General features: G+C 40.5%; 1 protein-coding gene across 4 annotated transcripts in view; it reads right to left on the reverse strand.

Moving 5' to 3' along the window:
* Positions 1 to 12,880, reverse strand: part of TMEM71 (transmembrane protein 71) — a 34,975-nt gene extending 22,095 nt beyond the window's left edge. For 2 of the 4 annotated variants that reach the window (XM_023728208.1, XM_023728205.1), the window contains exons 1-5: positions 12,355 to 12,873; positions 10,890 to 10,971; positions 9,608 to 9,668; positions 4,616 to 4,828; positions 753 to 916 (exon numbers count right to left, since the gene is read on the reverse strand). In XM_023728208.1, the coding sequence (XP_023583976.1) occupies positions 753 to 916; positions 4,616 to 4,828; positions 9,608 to 9,668; positions 10,890 to 10,926 (475 nt within the window). In that variant the 5' untranslated portion in view covers positions 10,927 to 10,971; positions 12,355 to 12,873. Of the gene's footprint in view, positions 1 to 752; positions 917 to 4,615; positions 4,829 to 9,607; positions 9,669 to 10,889; positions 10,972 to 11,835; positions 11,991 to 12,354 lie in introns of all 4 variants that reach the window. The other 2 variants (XM_023728206.1, XM_023728207.1) reach the window with 2 other exon arrangements.
* Positions 12,881 to 13,242: the final 362 nt, after the last annotated feature.

Here is a 13,242-nt window from a genome sequence, read left to right on the forward strand (position 1 = left end):
AACCTCTTGATATTGTTCTCACTTTGTCAAAACAAAAGAGAGAGTAACAAGTGTTAGAGAATCTTGAAACTCAGGAAGGGCCCCATGCTTGGGACTTGTATTCAAGTTCCAGATTTGACACACTGAGGAAGTTACTTAACTTTGCTAAATCTCTATTTCCTCATTTTCAAAACAAGGTACGCATATCTTAAAGATTAAATAGGATAATGAGTGTTAACCATCGTTTAAGACCTAGCACTCAATAAATTGTGCCCCACCTGGGTCTTCTAAATCTGACTTAGGTATCCTTTCTCTACTCATATCCCATACAGAAAAGATGCATTAGAGATGTACAAATATTGCCTAGGTATTATCAGTTTAATAATTAACCCATTTAAATGAGGCTATTGTGCATAACAAAGGCACATACGTGCTTGGATCATATAAGTAGTGTGTAAGACAGCATTAGGTGAATTTTTAAAATGTAGCCCATCTTCTTTATCAAAATTACCATCTTCTATGGATTTTACATTGGTCTAGGATTACGTAATTGCCACTAAAAAAAAAAAAACAAACAAACTCGTCATCGAGTTGATTCCCACTCATAGCGACCCTATAGGACAGAGTAGAGCTGCCCCATGGGGTTTCCAAGGAGCACCTGGTGGATTTGAACCGCTGACCTTTTGGTTGGCAGCCATAGCTCTTAATCACTATGTCACCAGGTTTCCATTTGGAAACGGCATGTCACCATGGAAAAGGGCATTTGAACTCACCATTTTCATTGCAGTGGTAAGCATTCAGCCCCTCCAACCAGATGTCCTCTCTTGGGGAAGGGTCAACATCACCAAAGATACTTCCATGTAGCCAGGATTTAGAGGCACTGAGACTGAAGAGAGAAGAAAGGGAATGGCGGATCCTCTTTTTTTTCCTAAATATTCTGGAGAGAATGAGGGGGAAAAAATGGTAAAAACAGGATAGGAATGACCTCAGGTCCAAAACAGAGAATTTGATAAAAGTGATTTGATGCACAGAAAACAGCTCTACAGCCCAAGTCCATGGAGCTCATTTCATTTGTTCACCCCATTAATCCTACAGATGTTTCTTGAATTTCTACTGCATGTCAGGTGCTGGATTAAGTGCCAAGGATAGGATACTGAGACTAAAAACAAAACTTTGTGTACAAAAAGCTCACAATCTAGGGTGGGAGAAAGACAGGAATAATACAGACACAACTAATGCTTAAAATCAAAAACACCAAACCAGTCGCCCTTGAGTCAGTTCTGACTCATGGCCCGCCCTGTGTGTCAGAGCAGAACTGTGCCCCATAGAGTTTTCAGTGGCTGATTTTTTTGGAAGCAAATTGCCAGGCCTTTTTTCCAAGGTGCTGCTAGGTGGATTTGAACTACCAACTTTTTGGTTAGCAGTAAGTGCATTAACCATTTACACCACCCAGAGACTCCTGCTAATGCTTACGTGGAGCTTACTCTGGGCCAGGTATCTTAGCTCTTAGCTTTCTTAGCTCTTTCTATTTATCAACTCACATTCTCCTCAGAACAGCTCCATAAGGTAGGGACTATTATTGCTCCATTTTTTAAATGAGGAGACTGAGGCACAGCAAGAAGTCATATGGCTAGTAAGTGACACAGCTCTCTTGCTGCAGAGTCTCTGCTCTTGACCACTGAACTACGAAGGGGACAGGTGCTCTGAAAGGATGAACTAAAGGCTGCTCTGGGAGTACCAAGAGGGGTATTGCCAAGTGGGAGCCAACGGAGGCTTTCTGGAACAGGTGAGTTCTGAGCTGCGTGAGACAATCTGACCTGTTCATTGAAGAACAAGTAGGCCTTATATTGGGTTGTGCTAGGAGATGAGTGTTGTCATGGATTGAATTGTGTCCCCAAAAAATATCTGTCAACTTGGCTATGTCATGATTCCCGATGTAGTATGACTGTCTACCATTTTGTAATCTGAGGAGATTTCCCTACGTGTTGTAAATCCTATCACTATGATGTAATAAAATGGATTAGCGGCAGTTATACTGATGAAATCTACAAGATTAGATAGTGTCTTAAGCCAATCTCTTCTGAGATATAAAAGAGAGAAGCAAGCAGGGAGATGCGGGGACTTTATACCACCAAGAAAGCAGTGCCGGGAGCAGAGCACATCCTTTGGACCTGAGGTTCCTGCACTGAGAAGCTTCTAGACCAAGGGAAGATTGATGACACGGACCTTCCTCCAGAGCCAACAGAGAAAGCCTTCCTCTGGAGCTGATGCCCTGAATTTGGACTTGTAGCCTACTAGAATGTGAGAGAATAAATTTCTCTTTGTTAAAGCCATCCACTTGTAGTATTTCTGTTATGGCAGCACTAGATGACTAAGACAAGGGTGGAAAGGTAAAAAGAAGGAACTTGTACTCTTTCTATGTGTGTGAAAGAGTTGGGATTTAAAATTACAGAGAAGGAAGAATGCTGAAGTATGTGAAGGGGTGAGGAGTAGTGGTAACATGGTAAATGGGAATCTATGTCATAAAGTTTCAGGGCAGGATGGATTAAGTGAAAGCATATGGGTAAAACAGTAGGGAGAGTACCTAGCATAAGGCAAGTAATCAATACATGGTCTCTGTCCATCCATCCGTCCATCCACACATCCATCCATCTATCTAGCCGTATCATCTGTCTGTCCGTCCACCCGCCTGTCCGTTCATCCATACAGCCGTGTCATCCATCTATCTATCTGTCTGTCTGTCTACCTACCTACCTGCCTACCTACCTATCTACTTGAGAAACACTAGTAACAACAACTAAGGTGCAACGGAACGAAAGGAAATGGAGCACAACTCCCCTCAAGAAAGGTGCCTAGAGACTGTAAGAAAACCACCTTGCAGCAGCCTGGAGAAAGTACTGGAAGGCAGGTGATCCAGGAGGCATACAGAGTGTTCAGGTGGCCATTGTAGAAAGCTAAGCAACAGATGATAGTGGGGTGGATGAAGGGAGTAGCCACAGGGATAAACAGAAGGGGGAAAAATAAAAATAATTTTTCTAGCAACGTTCTGTCCATTATATTTATTCTCAAAGGTGATAAAAGCTCTGCCACTTTTTTTGCTTATTCTGAGCTCTTACCAGAATTGCCTTTAACACCCATATTTTTACCAACAGTCCCTTCAAGGTAATCTAAGTTTTTTCTATCATGCACCTCATAATTCTTCGAGCCTCTACCCATTACCCAATTACCGAGTTACTTTCAAAGTTTTAGGTATTTGTTGTAGCAGGACCCCACTTCCCACTACCAAAATCTGAATTAGCTTCCTAGGGCTGCCTTAACAAAGTACCACGAATTGGGAGGATTAAACCAACAGAAATTTATTCTCTCACAATTCAAAAGGCCAGAAGTCCAAAATCAAGTTGTCAGTAGGGCTATGCTCTGTATGAAGGCTATGGAGGAGAATGTTCTATGCCTTTCTCTTGGCTTCTGGTGTTAACTGGCAATACTTAATGTTCCTTAGCTTGTAAATGCATCACTCCAATCTCTGCCTTTGTTGTCACACGGTGTCTCTCCTCTGTGTCTGTGTCTCTTCTCCTATTATAAGGATACCAGTCATATTGGTTTAGGGCCCACCCTACTCTTATATGACCTCATGTTAACTTAGGTAATTACATCTGAAAAGACCCTATTTCCAAATAAGATCACATTCTGAGGTTCTGGGAAATATGTGAATTTGGTGGGGTCATTATTCAACTCAGTACGAAATACAAAAAAATCCATTGCTGTTGAGTCTATTCCAACACATAGTGACTCTATAGGACAGAGTAGAACTGTCCCATAGGGTTCCCAAGGAGCTGCTGGTAGATTTGAACTGCTGACCTTTCGGTCAGAAGCTGAACTCAACCACTGCACCACCAGGGCTCCCAACTCAGTACGCTATGCTTTATATCTATTTTTCCCAATCCCACTGTTTTATCTTTACTGCTGCTGCTTTCTTTCAATTCCTGGATACTGTGCCTCCAATTTTTGCCCTCTCTCCCTACTCACGCATCCACTCTCCTAGCAATCCATCCTCTGCATCGTAATCAGTGTTATCTTCCTAAGAACAAATGTGACCATTTGTCAATGGCTCCTCTTTATCTACAGAATAAAACCCAAACTCCTCAGTCAAGAATTCATCTCCCTGCTTCCAGTCCTTCTCTGTGCTGAGTTTCTCTCTTGCAGAGCACTTCTTCCCACCCTAAGCTGTATCCCTGCCAAACTACTTGCCTTTCTCCAAATTGTGTGAGGGTCTCTCAGAACTGCAAGCTTGTTCTCTTTCTCTGGGAGTCCTCCGTCCTCCTTCTATTTTAACTAGAGTTCGACACCCTTCAACACTCATCAGTCATCATCATCTCTATTCTCCATCATCAGTCCCCAAGTAAAATCGGCCTCTCTTCCTTTTCCCTCCCCTGCACTCTGTACAGATTTCTTAGTACCTGTATCATTTCATTACTTTTGTTTACTTGGCAGCTACCCTTGCCCTTTATTAGCCTTTGCATTTCCAAAGTCGAGAGCAATAATGGGCTCCTTATACAAGACTGTTGAATGAATAAATGAATGAATAATTAATGGATGTGTTGGACATCAGATACTTTCAGTAATGTCCTCTACTTACCTAACTAAGTTCTCCTTATACATAACACTGGTCTGGGATGGGCTCAGAGTTACGTTGCCATCCTTGTCACAGAGGAAACTGTCTCCAGTCCAAATGTAGTAGCCATTGGTGAGGAGTCTGGGACTTCGACGACAGGTAAAGTGGGAACCTGTCAGGGGATCTATGAAGCAGCATTCAAAAGAACTGTCACCATCCAGGAAGTCACAGGCAAAACTAAAGAGGGAACAAGGAAAATACTTTAAATCTCTATCCAGTACTGTTAAGGAAAACAACTTCTTGCATTCATGGCTACTTAGGGTTACTTTCACAACCCTAAGAATGTCACTCTTACCCTGCTGGGCTTCATCTCCTCACCTGGGAGAGCACTGACCCTATGGAATCTTTAATGCTTCTTTCTGTTTTAAACTTCGATGGAAACACTATGGATACTCGGTATCTTCAACATATAATGGACCTACAACCTTGACATTAGTTCATTTTCTTGGGTGGAAAAATTGCAGAACAGTCTTACGGGGATGTTGGGAGCGCGTAATCCCTCCCATCTCCTTTTCTTTGAAGAGCCCTCTAATGCCAGTCCTTACTCTTGTCACCATAATAGAGAAATTATAACTATGCAGCCACCAAACACATATGAGCTATATGGTGAGTACACAGTCAAAGCGATCTTCTGGGCCTCTGCAATTTGCCCTCTGTGACAGCTGCACCAATGGTTGCACAATTACCATCCCTCATTCAGTATTCACAGTCATCTCATATTTCGTTGAGTAAAACCTGTATGGGCCTTGGGTTTAAAAACCAATCACATTCCCATATGATTGAAAAGCTATAAAATTTTTGAAGATATTCTGAAATTTAAAAATTCTTGAGATGGGATTTGGTGAAAACAAGGTGGCAACAGGTATACAACCATACTGCAGATGGGAATGCATTATTTCCTCAGGCAAAATGGCTTGTTTTTATTTTCCTCTCTCCTCCCACAAAAATTATTTTTTTGTCCTAAACTCTAAATTTTAACAGATTTCATTGCGATTTGTGTCTACCTACGCCCTCCTTCGTAATTACTTTATACATTACTGGAGGGCAGGGGTTGTGTGCCTAATAGATGTTTAGTATATAAATAAATTCAATCCTAGCTGCTGAAAGAAATCACCTGACAGGCTACGGAAATCTAGTCTTTTTAAAAAATACGGTTTCTGAACATATCTGAATTCTTAGGGTGGCTTCATGTCAATCAATCCCTATCACTAATAATAGCACTCATTTGCTTTTTACCTTGCTGTTTCCAAAGAACTTCTATAGACATTTATTCCACTTAATTGCATAAAATTGAGAGCCTACACTTCCAGAGAACCACAGACTCTAAGAATTAGAAGGAATTTTAACTGTTGTGTCACCAAACCCAGCAAATTCTGCTTGTCCCACATGCTGTATTTCTGCCAAAAGTTGGCTGGCCTCTGCTTGCACACCTCCAGTGACAGGGACCTCACCACTTACCAAGCCACTCCCCTCTACTGGACAAGTATGGATTGGAGTGTACTGGGAAAGACATAGAATTTGGAATCAACCCACCCTAAATCCCAATTCTGCTGTTAATCAGCTCAGTAACCTTGACACAGTCACTTAGCCTCTCTGAGGCTGTCTCCTCTGCAAAATGAGAAAAATAACACCTTCCTTATGAGGTTGTCTTGACAATTAAATGAGAAAATAAATGTAATGGGCTTGGCGTATAGTGCGTGCCTGATAAATTTTCATTTCCTCCATTTCCTTTCTTTCCATTCTGTCTTCTGTTCGAGAGCTATTTAGCTTTTTGAAAAGTTCCCATGTACTCCTAGGGTTCTCTCTTCTCCATACTAAAAATTCTCCAGGTCGTTCAACTCATCCTTATATGACACTATGTGCTTTTGATCCCCTCACTTTCATATGTCTTACTGCTTCCTTCTGAGTATTTTTCAGTTTTTAAAGTACCATGAATATATCAGGCCAAGCATAGAACTCAATTCTTTCTGTGTATCTGCCCAGCACAGAGGAGAGTGAGACTATCATCTCCTTCATTATAGAATCCATGTCTTTATTGATGAAGTTTAAGATCATGTTAGCTTGGTCCCCCCACCCCCTCAGCCACCAACATCCTGTCATACTACTTGGTTGACTATCAATTTTGTCCTTCCCCATATACTTAGCCATACCTTCCCAAACTGGACATTTGGAAAAATTTTATCTTAGAAAAACAATATGAAATAGATATTAAGAATAGCGGTTTTGCATCTAGATAGAGCTAGGTTTATAATCTTGGTTTGAAACCACTTGCTAATTATTTATCTTCCCCAAGGCTTAATTTTCTGTAAATGGGAATCTATACAATGGGGATCCTAGCGATAATCACAAAACAACTACGTAGAGTTGGTGAAGATTAAATGTCCAATTTCATGGAAGGTGTATAGCTCTATGATGCCATAGACTGAGCGCTGTAAGCTAAATCTCTTAGCTACCGTTTGAATGAGCTCATGATTCCACGCTCATGGAATTTGGGGAAATTCTGATTAACAGCACAAAATGGTATCCATGGTGTCTACATGTCCTCAGTTCAAATCATTGTTGGAAATATTGATGGTATGAGTGCAGATCTGAGACTTAGGAAGCACCGGGAGACGCTTCCTTTCCAGATATGTACGGACTGAATTTATTAGCACATTTTGATTATTATTACCCCAGTTTATAGATAAGAACCCTGAGTCTCCAGGATGATGAGTTAATTCTTCAATATCTCAAGGCTTATGAGTGGGAGAGTCAAGGTAACAATGTATATCTTTTATCTCCTAGCCTAGGGTTTTTTCTTCTACACCATTTTACCACCTCAAGAATTAATGAAGATACTATAACGGGTGGGACATTTAGGTTCTGAACCTACATCTGGACAGAGTTCTGGACCTGCATTTCTACCTGGATGCCAATTATTGAGGTCTTAGCATCTAACAATTATCAGCTGCAGCATCCCTAATCTCCTGGCTTCTTTCCTTTTTCATGCCTTGATGTTTGTCTCTCCTCTCTTGATGGTAAATGAAATGGAAACATTCTTCCAACATCTGGATTATAGTAAACAGAGATTCTTCCAATTGGTGTGTGTTCTGCTATGTATATTCTCAACAACAAAAAATAAAATAAAGTATAAAGAAGAGATTCTTCCCCAACAATACCAAATATTTTAAATAGACAACACAATTATCTCTAGAGCTTAACTCCATCTTCAATTATGCTTTAACAACACTTCCATTAACCCACTGCGGTTGAGTCCATTCTGACTCATAGCGACCCTATAGGACAGAGTAGAACTGCCCCATAGGGTTTCCAAGGATGTAATCTTTATGAGAGCAGACTGCCACATCTTTCTCCCATGGAGCGGCTGGTAGGTTCGAACTGCTGACCTTTCGGTTAGCAGCCGAACACTTAACCACTGTGTCACCGGGGCTCCTTTTAACAACCTTAGTAGCTGGCTATTTTTAGCAGGTCCCTTCCAGGTGGTTTACAGACATCCAGCCCCACACCAAACCCCAGCAACCTGCTCAACTGCCCAGAGACACAATCTATTCTTTCCTGTGAGGCTATTAGCCAAATCTTGAAGAACTGCTGAAGGTCACACCTCACGGGGCAGCACCAAAACTGCTCTGTGAAGAGACAGACATCATTGGAACTTTACAAAAAAATTTGATAATTATTCATGCACTGATTGGTTATAAAATATCTCTCCTCCTTTTATATGTCTCCCTCAAGCTCTAGGGAGAAAGCTGTGGCCGTCTGCTTCTGTCAAGATTACAGCCTTGGAAACCCTATGGGGCAGTTCTACTCTGTTCTATACGGTCACTATGAGTTAGAATGGACTTGACAGCAATGGGTTCATGGAGTTTCAAGCCTATTGAATTTCTGATACAGTATTTTTTATTTAAAAGTGGAAAAGAGGAACAACCTCAATGAGATAGATTGACACAGTGGCTGCCACAAAGGGCTCAAGCATAACAACGGTTGTGAGGATGGTGCAGGACCGGGAAGTTTTTCGTTCTGTTGTACGTATGTAGGGTTGCTGTAAGTCGGAACTGACTCAACGGCACCTAACAACAACAACATAATTAATACATGGACTCAAGTTAGTGAAATAATATTTTAGGTGGATATTATTTATTGAAAACTTACCGTGGGCCTGGCTCAATGCTTTACACTCTACTCTTCACAAACTTTCCTGAAGGCTAAGTATTATTGCCCTCATTGTACAGCAGGAAAAACATGAGGTACGTGAGATACAAAAGGGAAAATCCCTTGGGTATTTTACTTAGCTAGCAATTGGCAGAGCTAGGATTTGAACTCTAGTCTATCTGATGCTAAAACATGTACTGTTTTCACTTTGTGTCTATTCATCCTTGGCTGATTCATTTGGGAGTAACAGGAGGTCTAGAATTTACAGTAAGGGACAGGTTCTAACACCAATGCACAATCCGTTTATACTATTGGCACGTTTCCCAAAATGCCAGGAGGAAAATCAATTGATGCGTCCATGGAAAGTAAAAGACAGAAAAGAAGGAAGGAAGGAAAGGAAAAGAGACTTCATTGCACAGATGATAAACTTGAACAAGATGGTAGACTCTACATGTTTTAGTGGAACATTCAATTTGGCAAGCTTGTGCGTTAGTATAGAATCCTACTGCTCTTGCACGAGCATATTTAAAGGAATATCAGTTTTAGAAAACGTAATCATACATACGTATCCAAAGTCTCTCCACTCACCAAACAAATAATTCATACCAAAACCCACCCACCCACACACACACATTCAATATGATATTAGACAAGTTTCATTTAGTCTGCACGTGGGAGTGAAAATATATAACCATTCCAAAAACTGGAGGATACTAAAAATAATATTTTTATAGCAAGATTATAGCACATAAGACACAGAGGAAGAGAATTTGATTGACTTTTCCTAGGAAAAGCCCCATGGGATACCTTGGGAAAATGCATGTGGGAGACAGCTCTCCGGTATGTTCTCTCTCCGATCCAGAAGAACCTGCATGAGCAAACGGGAGAGATGTAGAAATGTATCACCCCTTAGCAACATGCATGATCATAAACAGTGGAGGTGTATAAAGAAGGTGTCCCAGGCTGTTGTCCCAGCCTCAGCAGAAAGACTTCAAATGGGGCCTCCCTGCAACGAATCGGCACTGACACCACTTGCCACCAGGCCTCTATAGGAGCAGGAAAATAATCTAGGGGAACGTGTTTTCTACTCTCACTGGACACTCCTTTGGAGGTTCCTCAGTGCTAGATGAAACAATAACAAATCATTAGCATCAAACTGAGCTCATGAAATTGAGGAAGAAAAGATGTTGTGTGAAGCTGTAGGAAACCAAAATAAATTATACAATGTCTTGGTTATTTTAGCTTAGCCAGTAATCTGAGGAATTCAATGGTCTACCCAGACTCTCCTTCATTAGTGCAATTTTGGGCATTTCCATCATAAAATAATGAGCAACAGACATTGGTGGGAAGATAAAAATTTTTTAATACATTAATGACTTTTCAGTGTATGAAGCCAGTGAGTATTGTTAATTAAAAAACAAACAAACATTCATTCATTCCTGTTTAACTAAAGGCATGGCAACAGACTTCACTTGGAGAGGACTGCAGTCAAATAATATTCTCAATTCTAAAGTGGAGTTTTAAAATGCACAATGACAGTGCCAATGCTTGTAATAGATAGGTTCAGTAAAACCTGATTCCATTCCATTAGTTTAGTTTCTAAGACAAAGAAAGATATTTAGACTTTCAGATTCAGCTGGTTGGTTTGTAAGGAGAAAATTGTAGGTGTGTGAGGGAGAGCTCGAAGTGGGGTTTTGAAAATAACAAGAGGAAGGAAGAATTTTGAAAACACTACCGTGTGAACAACGCCCTTATTTTTCGCAAGTAGCTATCAAAATCATTCAGTATTTTTTTTATAGACAAACAGTTTTGCATCTTAATAGTAGCTGATAAACAATCTCCTTTCACATTTGTGCACAAGCATCTAAAAAAAAGGATGATTTTTTTTCCTACTTAAAGGAAAAAATATCACGTTTCTCTCAAGGAAAGAAATGAAGTCAAAATCATTGCCAAAGCGAACACTGGCATTTAAGAAGCACAAGCTACTGACAGATGGTTGATGGTATGAGTATCAGCAAAATCAAAGCAAGGAAATTGCTAAAAGGAGTCTAATCATTCAAAAGATAATTGCACATCACAGTTCTCTTACATTTACTTGCTACTGGTGTTGACATCAGTTGAGACATTCTGTACGTGTTGGGAAGGCTGCTGGTTCAAATTTGACAAAGTTTCTGCAAAATACATTTTAAAAAAAGGTAGATTATGTATTTAAAATAGAAAAATAATGCCAAAACAGATGGCACCTATTAATTGCACTAAAGTCTGATTCATTTGCTGAAATAATACAGAGATACTGAATTGAAGGCAAGAGACTAAATTGAGAACCACAAGCAGGGTTGCATTTTCCTCTATGAGTTTGATATTACATTTTCCGTATTGTTGTTGTTGTAAGGTGCAGCCCAGTTGATTTCCACTCGTAGCAATCCTGTGTGACAGACTAGAACTGCCCCATAGGGTTTTCTAGGCTATAATCTTCATGGGAACAGATTGCCAGGTCTCCCTCCTGCGAAGCTACTGGGTGGGTTCAAACCACCAACCTTTCAGTGAACAGCCCAGCGCTCACGTGTTGTATCATCAACCCTCCTTTCCTTTTAAATAAGAACATCATTTTGTTTGGAAAAAGCTAAACCTTACAAAGGTTGATTTTCAAAATAAAACATGAAACCGAGTGATGAAGAAATATGAAGAATGACTAGTTCTAAAAGCCTCTCCAACCGATGTATGGGTATTTGTACTGTAGTCACCTAACACATATCAACCATCGTTATCAAGTTGCAAACAATACTGGAGGATCGGCCTCTGTCTTTTGCCCGACAACTTCAACGTTGACAGGTAGTCATCAGAGAGGACCAGGGTCCTTTTGCGGTTGTTATCATTCCGGGAAGTCTTCAACAGCATAAGCACCAGGGCGCTAAAAATAGTATCCCACTGGGTAGCTTTCAAAACTCAGTTTCCCTGAACTTATAATTTATGTTCTCAGTTGCAAATGAAACACACACCAAAATGTGTAAATTAGATAAACTTTGATCACTTACCATTCATCACATAGACTGAATTTCTGTTGACTATTAAACTTCGTAGATATCACTGTACTAAAATCTTTAGAAGGTAGGACTAAATTCTTTTCTGATTCATGACTTCTATCCTCATTTTTTAAAATATGGTAGCTAGTAATGGATTGTTTTTGTAGCTGTAATACAATAAATCAAATCAAGTTAATTCTATAGCTCCAAACGTATTCTTCAAAAAATGATATAAAACCTGCTAGCAAATATAGATCTCGGCTTCTAAAGATCTTTATAGAAGTCAGGAGAACTTTCTAGCATTCCTTGGACGATCGCTAAATCAAAGCACACATTCATAAATTTAATTTCTTTGGAATATCGGATCTGATATTTTATCATTTGTCCTTTTACTTTTTGATCAACTCAATAAGAATATGCCCAGTCCAAACTACCCTATATTAGTTTTTCCCAAGCAATAAGTTTAATTTTAAGTTGAAACATCCTATGGCAGAAAGCAAGGTCTTATTGGTATAGGTGACAAATACTTACTGTAGTCTACAGCAGAATACTGACAATTAATTGAGAATTAGTGACACTGAAAGAGACATAAGCTACAGCTCAAAAACTTCTGAAGAAACGGACACTATCTAGCAGTCCCGTTGAAGCAACATATCTGTTCTGAAAAATAGTTTGCTCATCCTGTTCCTTCCAAAGGGAGTTCCGACTCTTCTTCCAATTGATAAATGGCAAGACAATTACTGAAATGCAAAGCTTCCAGTGGGGTGACAGTCAGCAGAGGCATCCAGGACTTAGCGGTTCTTCGGCTGAAAATAACGTCAGAACGTCAACGGGTGCAGAAGTCTCTCAATAAAGGGAAACCCCGTCTTTCCCACCTTCTGATAGATGCCGCCACATATTGCCAAGTGTAGGCATTTGCAGAGAGAAGTTGTTTTGTCTCCAGCAGCCTCTTGTTCTTTGGCTGCTTCCTAGAATAGCAAAGCGTGACATTCTTGGGAGAGTCAGCCTTACAACCTCTCTTGTTTCCTTTCAAAAACAGCCTCCGTAACCAGAGGCGGAGAGGCAGAATGAGGTCACACTTCCTGCCTGGCTCACATGAGAGGCATTCGGGCTGAGGAGCGGGGCAAAGATTGAAGATAATCTCCTGGACCAGCAGCAGAGAGCATACAGGCCCTGAGCCAGGCCAGCTGGAAACAAACGGCCGTTTTAGGGATGTCTTTCTGAGCTAACCCGTCCCTCTGGCTGCAAGAATGTGAGAAAAACTTTCAGTGAAATGACAGTTTTTGCTTATCACCTTCTGGTCATTTTCAGTACCGAGTCGTCACTGCACTTTGTCCAAATCACTGAAATTTATTAGCGATACGGCCCTGATGCTGGAGCTATGCTGCCAGCATTTCAAATACCAGCAGGGTCGCTTAT

Source organism: Trichechus manatus, unplaced genomic scaffold (assembly GCF_000243295.1).
Source record: "Trichechus manatus latirostris isolate Lorelei unplaced genomic scaffold, TriManLat1.0 scaffold00022, whole genome shotgun sequence".
Lineage (NCBI taxonomy): Eukaryota > Metazoa > Chordata > Mammalia > Sirenia > Trichechidae > Trichechus > Trichechus manatus.